At 37.8% G+C, this 15,269-nt stretch overlaps 1 protein-coding gene across 3 annotated transcripts in view; it reads left to right on the top strand.

The window, feature by feature from the left end:
• SLIT2 (slit guidance ligand 2) overlaps positions 1-15,269 on the top strand; it is a 372,755-nt gene that overhangs the window by 312,997 nt on the left and 44,489 nt on the right. For all 3 annotated transcript variants that reach the window (XM_074992549.1, XM_074992550.1, XM_074992551.1), the window contains exons 24-28: positions 1,441-1,512; positions 2,619-2,782; positions 11,197-11,321; positions 11,441-11,538; positions 12,971-13,110. In XM_074992549.1, coding sequence (XP_074848650.1) covers positions 1,441-1,512; positions 2,619-2,782; positions 11,197-11,321; positions 11,441-11,538; positions 12,971-13,110 — 599 coding nt within the window. The remainder of the gene's footprint in view (positions 1-1,440; positions 1,513-2,618; positions 2,783-11,196; positions 11,322-11,440; positions 11,539-12,970; positions 13,111-15,269) is intronic.

The raw sequence follows: 15,269 nt of genomic DNA on the forward strand, positions 1-15,269 counted from the left end.
ACTATTGCCATATTAAAGAACCAATGCTTCAGCCTACATAGCTGAATCATAATAATATTACGATCATTATATATTATTATAGCTATTGTTATAATTAGAGAAGGCCAAAGAGGAAGCACGAGACTAGCCAGAGGCCCACAGTGGCAGCCTCTCTGCCAGCGAGCTCCACCACAGAGTGGCTGCCTCATTCCCCAGCATATCGTGCTTTGGGGAGGCAGCTCCTGCTGTGGGGAAGCTCCTCCATGGGCAGCTACCCTGTCCCCAGCAAGGCCAAAAGGCTGCAGAGCCCCTATTTTTGGCACCCCCACACATGCCACCAGGAGCTTGTGGCACTCCCATACTCCACTCTCTCTCATCAGAAGGCAGTGGCGCTCCCATCTCCAGTGACTCACCATGGGGCAGTAGCCCCCCATCCCCAGAGTCTGGTGTGCCATATTTGCTATAGGGCAATGTGGTCACCCTACATAGTTGTGTGTTGGTTGGTCATTTATTCTGTCCACACAGACAAGTTAAGAGTGGTAGCCATGTTAGTCTGTATCTTCACAAAACAAAAAAGCTTTCATGTAACACTTTAAAACTAACAAAAGAATGTATTAGGTGATGAGCTTTTGTGGGCAGACCTACATCTTCAGATCTGGAAAGAGCTGCCCCACAAAAGCTTATGACCTAATAAATTATTTTATTAGTCTTTAAAGTGCTACATGACTGCTTTTTTGTTTCAGTTAAAAACCATGTTTATAACATGTTTGAGCCAGATGTTTCAATCTATTATAAATTTTGTTGTGTGTTCATAGGTGTTTTAAAAACACCTCATATAACTTTAATCATAAGGCTGGGTATGCACAGATAATATATACCTGTGAATGAAAGCTTATATAGAGAAGGAAAGAACTCTGTTGTGTAGGCATGCCCCATGTGTGACTGAACTAGCCTTGTGTGTGTCGTCAATAAATATTTTTATTATGTTACTATATTAATATCAGTTACAGAACTCTCAATTGATTTTTCATGTACCTTTGTTGCGTGTATGTTCAGTCAATGCATGCATATAAAGAGCACAAACACAATCAATGAAATTTTAATTGAGCTGCTGAAAGTTAACATGTAATTACGTTCTCTCTCTTTCATGGCTCAGAAGCCAGTGTTAATAGTTGACCTGCATCTCCCTTAAGCAAATTTTATTTTTTAAATAAAAAAAAAAATCAAATTTTCTTAGTCTGACTTAAGAACAAAAAATCTGAGAACCAGAGACGGCCTTGGGAAGGCTGCAAACTCCAGGGAACTGAAACTGAATGTGAAACCAAACTAAGTTTGTAAAATCACAAGCTGGCAAAGTTAAACAGCTAAGTTTCATATCTCTGCAGTAGCTGGAAAGTAACAAAAGTCAATTTCAGTTGTGCTTCCACAGAAAAATATCTATTTTGTTTACCCTTCCCCCAGGTCTCTACATGGCAATGATATATCTGTTGTTCCTGAAGGAGCTTTTAATGACCTTTCAGCCTTATCACATCTGTGAGTATTTGGTTACATTTATATACATGTATGTTGACCTCCAGCTTAGATCAGCATATCATGGAAAGACTTTTTTTCCTTGAATAACCTCTTGCTATTTTGCTCCATTTTCTGTCAGCAACAAAGAGCAAAGATGAATTGTAACCATTAACTGTGCCCATTGATGTTTAGAGGGAATGCCTTCAGTCTTATCCTTGCAAAAGAGGAGAGGATTTATTACTGCATACAAGTGTCCCTGAGTTTGACATTGTTGAACAGATGGAGTTTTTAAGCATCTTTATAAGTTTAGTCAGAAAATCTTTTGCACTATTTTAAACAATAAAATTTGCTCAAATTTCTTTATTACAAAAAATAATATTTTAATGGTTTCATCCAACTGAATTAAAAATAAATGGGCTTTCTAAGGAGCCCACTGGCAGGGTAATGATTCAATGGAACTTGCTAAAAATGTTGCATTACTTCAGATTGTGGCAGAATTCTGTCCCTCTGCAGCTTCAGGTATTTTAGGGCTGCCTCTGCTGATGCCATCACCGAACTTGCTTGGGGAATCTCCTTGCATAATCACATAAAGGAGATCAGTAACTGTGGCTTTATATTCATTGGCAGAGCTCCAAAGAGGAAATAATTGGAGTTTTGTGGGGGAAAAGGGGAAAGAGCAAATAATTTATGCAGGGCATTCAGCCATGAACTGGAGGAGGGAAGTGTATTTTTTTAAATGGCTTTTCCCCATTTTTTGCAGGCTGTCCATAGACCCCAGTTGAAGATCCATAGGAATGCAAGGGTTTTACATTAACGTCTGACTTAATTTCCCACTACAGTATTTCTTCTACAGCTGCAGATGCTCTTTGTTAAACTTAAATAAGTTGTCTGTTTATGTCTAAAGGTTGATACTGAGCTAATTAGCATCACTTCTCCAAAATCCCTACTAATATAACTGGGAACAATAGCTAGCATTCTGGCAAAGTTTGCTGCTGAGTCCTTGGCTCTGAAACTAGATCTAAGTAATTCTTGTAGCACATTTAGGTTCTAGGAGTTTTCTGCTGTTCATGGATTTGTTTTTGTTATGTGAACCAAGCACATAAAACTGTTACCTTCCCCCCCCGCAGGGCTATTGGAGCAAATCCTCTGTACTGTGATTGTAACATGCAATGGTTGTCTGATTGGGTAAAGTCAGAATACAAAGAACCTGGTATTGCACGTTGTGCTGGACCTGGAGAAATGGCAGATAAACTTCTTCTCACAACACCATCTAAAAAATTTACTTGCCAAGGTATTGTTTTATGTTTCTTCAGATGTGACAGTAAATTTTGAAATTTTTACAATTGAATGGTTTAAGTAGGGAAATGGTAGACTAATTCTATGCTTTCTAACAATATTCATCATAACATCTTCACTGTTGGGTCCTTTGTCATGGGTGGATCCAAAGTGGATGTTCTTCGTTTTCAGACTTCTAAAACAATTGGTTCCAGCAAAGAGCCTCTCAATCTATGCAGCATAAATTCTTGTAAGTGCTTCAATTTCCTGGCCCTTTCTGAAAAGTTAGAGAAAAAACTGCTCTGGCTCACAGTGAGATAGTATGCTAAATTGCACTGCGACCCATCTCAAACTACCACTGTTATAACTCTTGTTTTATTCATTAAAGAATGTAGTTTCACTAACTTCTGGTGTTTCATTCTCAATATTTCCATTAAAACTTGTAAGCATTTCCATGATTATTAGGTGTCTGAGCCTTTCAGTTTGTGCTGCATTGTAAAAAATGCCAGACTGTATTAGATCCAGCATCCTGTCTCTTGCAGTGGCCAGCACCACACACTTCAAAGGAAGGTGCAGGAAACCCTGCAGTAACGAAACGTAGATCTTATTCTATTCACCAATAGTTTAGAGTGACGAGATTGTTTTAAGGTTGTATCTTTTTTGTTTGCATTTACTCTTATTGCTTTTAATTTTATCATTATCCATATAGACATTGTCTTTTTTTTAAAAATCTGACTAAGTTTGTGGGTTCAAAGGGCCTTGGGCCATTCTAATTCTTGGTTGTTGGGTGAAACAGGACTTCTGTTACTTCTACATATTGGTTTTTCTTCTCCAGGCAATTTTTTTCTTAAACCTTTTAAATGTATAGAGTACTTCTGCTGCTCTTCTTTCTGTTTTAGATTAACATAATATTTGGATTATACATAATACTTTTAGATTAACATAATACTTTAAATACTTTGGAACCCCAAATAAACTGATTCATAAATATAGGAGTATTACAGTGGTAGTGCCTAAATTGATAAATCTTCCTTCACATGCTTGGGAAATGTAAGCTCAATTTTTCTGGGCCAAGGGTATTTTCTTGTGGCAGTGACTTAAGCTTACAGACTGAGGGAGCTTCAAGTTCTCTTGACGGTTTCACCTCTTAGCAAATACTTCAAAGATATGGTGGTGCTACAGATACATCCTATGGTCTTCTCTAAAATAGTTATACCATTCTGCCTTTGTTGATCATCAGGACATTTCTTTTTCCATTTTCCAACATGATCACCTCAGTGAGACTCCTCTCTACAAGCTGAATGTTGAGGACGCTGTGTTCTTGATATAATAAACCTTAGAATGTCTAATCTGTTTGTGTTATTTCACACTAATTAATTAGGCTTTGTTGTCCCTAAGATAACAATTGTTATAGCACAACATGATTGTTACTCTAAGGTCATGACATGGCCAGTTCCTTCTCTGATAAATCTTCTGCCACAATCATTCAATCTAATGTGGAGAACTGCAATCACACTCTGCAGTGAGCTGAATGCTCTGAGAAACAATCATAGAAACACAGAATAATAGAACTTAGACACAATCACCAAGTCCAAACCCATGTGCTCATGGAAGGACCAAACACCATCTAGACCATCCCTGACAGGTTTGCCTAACTAGCTCTTAAAATTTTCCAGTGATCAAGATTCAGCAGCCTCCCTAAGCAATTTATTCCAATGCTTAACCACCCTGAAATGCAATCTTTCCTAATGTCCAACCTAAACCTTGCTTGCTGCAATTTAAAACCATTGCTGTTTCTTGGAGTTCGAGAATAATAATTTTTGTCCCACTTCCTTGTAGCAACCTTTTAGATACTCCAAAGCTGCTATATCGTCTCTGTTGTTTCTTTTCCAAACTAACCCAATCCTTTCGATCTTCCCTCACTGACCATGTTCTCAAGGTTTACTTATTGTTACTTTTCTCCGGACAGTCCCTAATTTGTCTGCGTCTTTCCTGAAGTGTAGCACCCATAACGGGACACAATGCTCCAGTTGAGGTATAATCAACACAGAGCAGAGTAGAAGAATTAACCTCTGTCTTGCTTACAGCATGCTTGTTAATACATCCCAGACTTGTGTAGCATATTGTTGACTCACATTTAGGTTGTGGTCCATTGTGACCATTATGTGGTCCATTATGATTTCCAAACTACGTTCTAGGAATTAATTTTCCATTTTGTCTTTATTATTCAGGGCTCTTTTTCCATTTGTATGTAACTAATTTTTCCTTCTGCATAGAATGCATCTGGCAGCAGGGCTATTGGGAGAAATATGGGTTCTCTACAGGATGCCTCTGCTGGAACCAGGAATTTTGAACTTAGAGGGGTTCTGCTTTGGTCACATGGAGGCGCACCAACCTAAGAATGACAATCTGATATAATGTGTGTTTTCAGAGAACAAGAGTTGCAGAGAATTCCTTTTATAGATGTTTGGGTTGCTACTGAAAGCAAAATGAAGTATTGATGTTGGCTTATATAACAGGTAGTAGCTATCCAATGGAAAAGAACTCTTCCAGTGGAAGTCCTCTCTGAGTGGTTAAGATTCACAGAAATGTCTTATTGGAAGCTGAGAAATTATTTTTGAAGTCATAGGGACCTCTTGTGGTTACTTTTTTCCTTAGAACTTCCCCCGCCAGGTTTTTTTTTTTAAGCTTTTCATTTCTATACTTACCTCTAACAGACTCTCAATCTTTTACTTTTGGCCTTTCACAATCCATGCCCTGCTTCTAGAGATTCCAGGGCCTTGTGGTTTTCTCATACCAGGTAAGGTTGTGAATAGCCTTTGAATATGTTATCTGGTTATGACTAGACCTTCTGACCTCCCCTACGTGTACCTCGAGCAGACTTTCCTAAGACATGCATGTTCACTGTTTGTTTCCCTCCTCCTTTTATCTTGGATGAGCTTATGGATGATTCTTTGTTATATATTGTACAATATCACTATATTAATAATCTTGATATCCTAAATACCTTTTTTATTTAGGGTTGAAGCTAATTGCCTTACTGAAATGATGGTTATTAGTGTGGTGTGATTTCACTGATCTGTAGTGAGGGTACAATTTTTGTTTAAATGTAACTTAATGTGGACACTTGATGTATGATTAGGTTGTATATTGTAGGTAAAAGGACTTCGTAGGTCTGAGTTAAGTCAGTTAAAATCAGAGTTGAAAACTTCATCTTCCAATGCATTTCTTTGTGAGCTAATGTTGTTTTTGTTATACTTCCTTTAAAATGTTATGTAGCTGTATTTTACTATACGTTATATACCAGCTGTTCAGTTTTTAACATTTATGTGGTGAGTGAAATATATGTGCATGCTCTGGGACTTTGGACCTTATTGTTCCTTACATGAAGCCCCCTTTACACTTGCAGAGAGATATGAAGGACCATAGTACAAGTGGCAATTGGGTCCTAGAGCCACCCCTTCCCGCTTTTGTGGTTTACAAAGTAAACAAACATCTGAGGACTATTTTAAGCATGTCAGGTAGATAAGAGAGTGTAATGATAGATATCCTTTCTCTCCCTGTTGGTTAGCATTCATTTAGTTTATCTTAACTATCTTTTGTTTTATTTCCGTTTATATCTATGCACATAGGGGTTATGTCTCACTAGAGAGTATTGTAGACAAAATTGAGGTTTTGTCAACAAAACTCATGGAGCATCTACACAAAATGTGTTTTGTTGACCAAAAGGCTGTGTAAATGCTTCAGGAGCCCTTTCATCAACAGAGCAGATCAAAAGATCGATCCACTTTTATGTGTAGATGTGACCTGTCTACAGAAGTTTTGTCAGAACACCTCTTCCAACAGTAACTTCTGCAGACAGATGCTTCTAATGTACGTAGCCAGGAACTTTAAAGTTTTAGCCTACACTTACATTAAGGATTAAAGTGAACATAAAATATTTTTTAAAAATGCTTTTAACCCAACTCGTACTCAAAAGCACCTATTTTGCAGCTTTTTGTAATACTATCCCTTTAAAATGGGTGAATCAAATTTTTCAATTTTAAATAAACATTTCTAGTGCAAAATAAGGTACAATTTTTACTACTATCGCATTTGGACTTAGACTTCTACAAATCCAAGTTACTCTTGAAATGGTAAGCTACAGCTTGTTCACACATTGGGGTAATGCATTCTCTGATGGTATGATTTGTATTAATATGTTGCACATTCATTGGTCTGTGCAGATCCTGCTGGTGTTCACTAACATTTCCCCCAGCATGTTTTAACATAGGACTGTTTCAAACCAACATTGTCTATATGGACAAGGTAAAGCACAGTAAAGTATATTTTAGAAATCAGATGCCATCAGAGTACATCGCCCTGCTGGGTAGACAAGTCCCTAAGCTCCTAAATCAGTTCAGCAATTTTGAAAATGTGTCCAAAAATTAAAGGCACAGTAAAGAGAAGGAGCTGCAAAAAAGCATAAAGGATAACTGGTTTTTAGTTGATTTGTAATGGGCCTTCTGTACATTCTGAAATAATTGAAGTAATTTGTGGTATGCAAATTCAGAAAATTATTTTGAAATCCCTTATGCTGAACTTGGTGCCTTCCAAACAGCACTGACGTCCAGAATAAGCAGCTATTCTGAAAGTTCTTTTACCCTGCATAGAATGAGGGCTACCAGAAAAATAATACCATGTTCAAAAAGTCAGTGGTATTTCAAGCAAAAGGATAAGCTGCGGTTTTGCTATTTTTGGATATATTTGTATCCCAAAATATCAGTTGCCATGTAGACATGGCCATACCGTTTCTATCCTTTTGAGCTATACCCACGTTATACAATGAAAATTAGAATGTTCTATTCCATCTAATTAGGTTAGGATAAACTGGATAAACACAAGTTGACAGAAATTTCACTTAAAGATCAACACTGTTCTTGAGATAATTGGAAGATTTTGTTTTGTTTATTTTTTCCCTTCACTGACAGTTCCTGTTCTCATATTCTTGATCCAATACCACAGACCTCCTAAAACAGTTTCTTCTCTCAGGATTTCCATTCAGATTTTCCTCTCGAAGAATTTCAGAGGAGACTCAAAATAATAGATGCAATTTTTTTAATTTTAAAAATATCCAAAAATGTTGATATACAGTAAACATGAGGAAGTCAAGATTAAGGGTTACAGAACCATGTTCTAAATTGCCATTTGCTTTTTTTGGTACATCCCAATTGCTCCATTTTTTTGCTTGATTTAACCATTCAGTCTTTTGACATTCATTCAGGCAGGACTTTTTGGATGATAATTTTATGGTATTTGTTTCAACTTGCATCTCTGTCTCTTTAGATTTCTTGCTTGAAATAAGGTGGTGACCCAAGAATGGGCAGTGATCCATATACAGTTTGTGTCATTGGTCATAAACACCACCTCCTTGTTGTAACCCAGTGCATTTTTATTTCTTTGTATTGTCATACAAGCACAGCCACAGAAGCACACCAACATGAGCCTTTCTGAACATAAGCTGCTGTGAGCTTCTGCCTGTGCTAGAGCCTTCTACAATATCTTTTTTGAGGGCATAGCTTTTCAGTTCCTTTAGTCCCCCACATGTGATCTTCAATGTAACAGACTCTCCCTCTTTAACTGAACAAATAAAATATTTGATCATCACACAGGCGGGCAAGAAAAGCATGGAGTATAATTTGTAATTTACTTACTCTTTGGTAAAAACAGCCTTCCAGTCAACTATTTAAATTTTTCCAATCACGTTTGAAGTGTCTGTGGTTCACTGGCAAGGCTATAATATTAATACAGGTTGAACCTCTCTCATCCAGCACTCTCAGGATCTGACCAGTGCCAGAAGAGAGAATTTGCCAGATGATGTATATTGGGTTCTTAGAAGACATTTATGGGTAAATTACAGCTAAATAACATCACAGAACACTGAGACACAGGACTGGTGGCTGTAAAAATTTATTGGACCATAGGAAACTTGGCCACACCCATGAGAAGTGGTTGTCCAGCTAATAAAAATCATGCTGGATTATAGAATTTGCCAGATGAGAGAATTCCAGATTAGAGAGGTTCAAGATGTACTAGACATTTGATTTTTTTTTCTTCACATGGAAGTCTCTTTCCATTTTAAGTGATTTAATGACCACCAAATTTTCCTTTAATGTTGACCTGTCTCAAGAGCACCCACTGAAATGTATGTTCAGCTCTGCATGGTCATAACCAATCCTGCATTATACCAAGAGAAGGCGGCTTCTATGTCACGTACCAGAATGGTCAGCAGCAATAAACAGATTTAAACAGCTCTCCTGGGACTTGTCCCTACCTAGCATTTTTCCCCAATAATCTTAATGTGTAGTCACAGCATTATTCAATGAAAGTTATTTACATAAGATGTTTATCACAAATAGCAACATTTTGAAGGTTAACAAATGCAAGATGTATAATATAATATTGAGAAGGAGCAGTCACATGTAAACTAGGCTTTATTGCAAAGCACCATAGAGGTTTCAGGGAATTAAAAAATGTTTTTGGCTGGTTGCTCTACCCAAGCAAGAAAAGATTACTACTTATTATAACAAAGCAGTTGAATATAACTGTGCTTCATCTTCATCAGAGAGATGGTAAAAGACGAGGTACTTTTGGCTTTTTGCCTCATTAAAATAGAGTATTCTACAATTTTTAGCTTTCCTCTGCTTATTTGTGACTTCCAAAGTAACGCAATATTCTTATTTTCCACTTCAAGGATTTTGTTTAATCCTTTTTTGTACAACTACAGAGGCAATAAAAAATGCAAGTTTCTACATTCCAACCACAGAGCTACACATACAAGCACTGATCCAGTCTGCCCATTTATAAAATTGCTTATTAAAGAATACTCCTCATTGTAAACCTCTGCTTCTGAAATTACTGTTAAGAGCACACAGTAATCCAACCTTGCCATAGGAGAAAACACAAAATAATGCATTATAGCCACTTAATTTAATAATATAGGAACCTCAAATGATTTGGAGTTTAATATACAATGTGGAACCTTCCTTTGGCTCATCATCCCCATGCAGTTCTCTTAGCCACAGAGTCTGCTGAGGTGATGTCTACACTATAGGGTGTTTTTTTTTTATTGACAGAACTGGCATTTTGTCAACAAAACCAGGGCATGTCCAGATTCCCAAGGTGTTCTGTCTACAGTAAATTGACAGAGTACAGCACTTTCATTGACAGTCTTATCCTGCTCCCCACAAGGCATAACGCCTCTGTCAACAAAGATCTGTTGACAGAAAGCTGGTCTAGACATTCCAAGGCCCCTCTGTCAACAGACAGGCTTCTGGGACACTGGACAGCCAAGTCTGCTCTGCTTCTGGTTGGCTATTTTGTCAAGAGAGCAGCTGGGCAGTCTGGCCTCTCTCTGCTGACAGAGCAGATAACTGTGCTCTCCCCTGCCCCTGTTTCTCTCCCAGCAGCAGACCTTCTATGTCCTCTTCCAGGATTTGGTTACATGTGTTTTTAGTATAAGTCATGGGCAGGTCACAGCTGTGATTTTTTTTTTAAGTGTCTGACCTATCCGTGACTTTCACTAAAAATACTTGTGAATAAAACATAGCCTTTTTCAAAAGTACTCGTTGCTAAAATCTGTTCCCGAAGTCCATTAGGATGAAGGCTAGAATACACAAACTAGGCTCATTTTTATTGCAGGGAAGATGAACAAAAGGTTGGACATCAGCACCATATCTGAGTTAGTAGGTGTACTCAGGTGGTGGCAGTGCAGTAACATTACTTGTAGGCTCACCGCATGCAGAAGAATCCAGTGTCAAGCAGCACATTGACATTGCTGTTAGTGGAGGAGGGATAAAGCAGGGGATGTTCGCTTGGAGGCTTCATGAAAGGGAGGGTGGCAACATTTTTGTATGATTGACCACCTCTTTGTAGTCCCATGATATCTCTGTGCTTGTGCAACAGGTGATCATTTCACTGCTGAGCTATCCAGTAGATCACCCAGATGGACAATTGATATGGTTATAACAAAAAGGAAAATGAATAACAGCACAAAACTTGTTTTCTGTAAAACCACTAGTGAGTTTGAAAACTCTGACATTCTTGGTTTTCATTAACAAATCAACTGGGACTGTTGTTCATTTCCATGAGAACTGAATAGTGTTTAAGAATGCTAGATGGAAATCAATTGTTGATTTTTTTAAAGTTGAGGCGAGTGGAGGCTCAATCGTTGAGTGGATTTTGTTTTTGTGGTGCTAGAAAAAGAAGGTTGAAGGCCAAATGTTTCCAGTCTTTATTAAAAATAAATAAATAAAAAGGTAAGGTTAGCCCTGCATATGAAATATGCAGAAATCCAAAGTCACTAGAAAATAATCAAATTGACACCAGCAAATTGTCAAAATAAATAAATGATGAGAAATGTTAATTTCAGATTATCAAATTTCATTTAAGGGCCTGTGGATATTAATATACTTGCCAAATGTAATCCCTGCTTATCGAATCCATGTCAAAATGAAGGGACTTGTAACAATGATCCTGTTGACTTCTACAGATGTACCTGCCCATATGGTTTCAAGGTATGTACTGAAAGTTGAGGAAAATATAAATTTCATCATGCTCCCCACCCCCTGCATGGGAAAAAAGTTTCTTTTGGCTCACTTCCACCACTCTCCTTAGTTTGTTGTTCTGTCTGCAGGGCCAGGACTGTGATATTCCAATTCATGCCTGCATCAGTAACCCTTGCCAACATGGTGGAACTTGCCATTTAAAAGAAGGAGAAAAGGATGGATTCTGGTAGGATTATTTTTTTATGAATAGAAACAAAAGAAATATCTACTGAAATTGAACTACTTGTTAACGAAGGAAAAGTAAAATCTTTTGGCTATTAATCTTTGAATCCTAGAGAATAATGGGGAAAGGAGATGTTTGTTGTTAAAGGAAAAACCACAGCCGTAGTCTTTTAGTTTTAGAAAATGTTTGTCCTCAGAAAGCTTAAAGTCCTTTTAAAAGTGTTTTTAAGTGATTAGTCAAGGCATATCAGAGCAAGATAACATAGTATTAACTCTATTATGTTAATTAATAGCTGCCTAGATTCCTGCTGAAGAAGTCTCACAATTCAGCTGTTGTTGTGTGTATTACTTCAACAGACAGCATGTAAATGATAAGTTGTAAATCCCGGGAAACAGAAAATTAATGATTCATTCTAAACCACTGTGACAGTAGATAAACATGCTGTGAGGATTTTTAATGTTGAGTTATTTAATCACAGTACAATTATTCCAGATGTACTTCATGAATTATGAAAAAGAGTTCTTCATTAAATGACTAATTTCACATAAGATTGCTAATCTACTCCTCAAGCTTGTTAGAAATGCCACTTTAAAAAGAGACATTATTTATTCTACAATTCATTAAGAAATTATCTTATTTTCATATTCAAATTCTACTCCAAGATTATACTCCTTCCGATTAAAAAATAATTCTATACATTTTAATATGATGCCATAGTCAAGCTTTAAGTAGAATCAAAAGGAATAGTCAGTTTGAAACCTCATAATTTGACCTTTCTTTTTTTTAATAGTGTATACATTTTCAAAATCCAGTTAACACATGGGTGCAATGTAAATATAATGGGTACATTGAATTATATAAAATGTGTCAAGTATATGTGTATGTGTAATATTTCTATTTCATTATTTGTTTCTGATATGCAACATGTTAATGAAAACATGAATAAATAAGGTAGTCTCTCTGCGTTGAAGTTTATAATCTCGATATGCAATATAATTATTTATTACATTAATTTCTATTGCATATTACTCTGATCCTGTAAAATTTCCATAACAAAACCTAAGCATGTGCATAATCTTTGCAATGTAATAGGATTATATGTAATAATGTATTATAATACTTAGGTATTTTGTATGATTTAAAAATTCAGTTTTAAAGATCAGCACTCATAGGCTGTTGTATGATACAAAGGTAGTATACATTCAGCAGAGGTAAATAAATGGGGAAGGAAACATTTATTTTGAAATGAAGTGCGTAGGTCTATATTAATTACTTATTTTCTGAAAAGTACTTTGTCAGTGTTACAATTTTTTTTAAAAAAGCTCTTTTATATAAGATACAGAGTACTTATTGCATAATGTTATGATTAATTATGCATTCAGTTGTCTGATCTCCTCTGCTGATGAGTTACTGTAGTATTTTTTTTGTATTACAGGTGCACTTGTGCAGATGGATTTGAAGGTGAAAACTGTGAAGTAAATGTTGATGACTGTGAAGACAATGACTGTGAAAATAATTCTACCTGTGTAGATGGAATTAACAACTACACGTGTCTTTGTCCACCTGAATACACTGGTAGGGATATCTGCAAAAATGCAAGCAATTCTACACTGATTATAGATAAATAGTATTGTGCTCTTAAGTTTGTGGGTGAACCCTGCCTCCACTGAAATCAGTAGAAGTTTTGCCACTGTCAGCTTTGGGAGCAGGATTTCCCCTTGTGCCTTTATTTGATTTAATTGTTAAAATATATAAGAGCACACAAGATGCGCACACACCAACAGATCACACCAACCAATCAGTATATAAAATTGTAGAATACTAGAACTGGAGGAGACCTCAAGAGGTCATCAAGTTCAGTCCCCTGCCCTCACGGCAGGACCAAGCACCATCTAGATCAGAGATAAGCAATAATTTTTGATAGGACGATGCTCCAAAATTTTGGTAAATGGTCAAGGGCTGCAGTTTTCTCTAGAGGGATTGTGAGGCCTGGGATGGAGGTTGGGTACAGAAGGGAGTTTGGGGTAAGGTAATTGAGCGTAGGAGAGGGTGTGAGGTCTAAGAGGGAGTTTAGGTGAAGAAAGTGATTGTGACTTGGAGCAGCATATTGGGGTACAGTGTTGAGGGGAGTTATAGGTACAGGAGAGGATTCTGGTCTGTGGGAGAGGTTTGGGTCTAGGAGAGAATTGGGATGCAGGAGGAGCAGGTGGGGCAGCTCCCGGCTGGCAGCTGTTTCAGGCAGGCTTCTCTGCCTGCCAGCAGCTCCAGACTGCTCAAAGTGGTTGGCTGTTCCATGTGGCTCTTAGTGCTTCCAGGGAGGCTTTGTACGCTGCCCACAGCAAAATCTCTCAGTTCATATTGTCTGAAAACCAACCAATGGGAGCTGAGCTCTCAGGCGTCCCCTGCAGCATAGAGAGCCACGAGGAGCAGCCAGCTGCTTTTGACAGTGCTGCTCCATGCTAAAAGAGTGGGCCATGGCCTGGATTCAGCGCACAGGCTATATCTTGCTACAGCATATCTCAGAGCAACTGGTGAGTCAAGAGAACCCCTAGCTGTAATTCTTAGAAACAAGCCAAACCCCAGCCCCAACAAAGGTGCACATATAAAACCTGGTCTCTTGCCTGTAATCTGTGTATGCATCTTCTCTGACCTGAGTCTCAGCCTGCTAAAGCTAGCTGTCAGACAGACAGACAGAGTTCAAAATTTCCATTAGCCAGTAGGTACGTCATTACATGCACAGTTTTGAAGAGGTGGGAATGTAGAGCAAGGTGTCATTAACAAAACATTTTTTGTGTTACCGCTTTTGAGGGTTTTTTATATCCCTCAAAAAGGTTAAGATATCCTGTGCATGAGCGTTTATTGGTAATAATATGGTACCACATTACCAGTGTCCTTGTTTTATTCTGTTGCGTGGCTTTCTGTCTTAAGTTTGCGTTTTCTCTAGACAGACAACTCCAGTCTTGTCTGCTGAGATAGGAGCATCGCAGGGCCTTAGTATTTTGTGACAATGTGTAGAAATAATTTATATTATAGCAGCAAATGAAATACATTTTATAAAATTTCCATCCTGCTGTGCTTTTTAAGTGTGTGTATACCTGGTTAAGAGATTATAACATAAATTGGGAAGTGAGAAATCTTGGTAATGTGTGCAATTTTCTGTTGCAGTTGTATGTTTTTAGTCTGGTGGCAAAACACCAGAAAACAGTGTGATAGTGTGCTGTCACAGAAGACCTCTTGGGAATGTTCCTGAGTGTGCTCATAATGCCACTGACACCCACCTACTGGGCCAGATACTCTTGTCTCCCCTCACCAAGGCACAAAATAGGTACTACCCATCCCATAGCAGAGCAATCCAGACAGTGATTTACTTCAACTCTTGGAGGATGCCACTCTAGAGCACAGCAACCAGGAAACCAACCCCGAAAGGAATCAACACCTCAAATAATTCTCTCTCTCTCTCTCTCCCCCTCTCTCTCTCTGCAAAATTTTGCTCAGAGAGGGCTCACCTGGTAAGCCCCCTCTATCAATGATTCTTACCCTAAAGAAATGTTCTCTTGTCAAGTAAAATCTTCTAATCAGGCTGATTTGGATAAACTGCCTTTCATAGTTCTTCTCTTTCTTCTTGTGCGTCTGTCAGTTTCCAAAGTAGGCTGAACACAAAGACCTGGTGGCTTCCCATTGTTAAACATACTTTTTCGTAGGTTAGGAAAACTTTGCCATATAACCCCCCACCC

This window comes from Carettochelys insculpta, chromosome 4 (genome assembly GCF_033958435.1).
Source record: "Carettochelys insculpta isolate YL-2023 chromosome 4, ASM3395843v1, whole genome shotgun sequence".
NCBI lineage: Eukaryota > Metazoa > Chordata > Testudines > Carettochelyidae > Carettochelys > Carettochelys insculpta.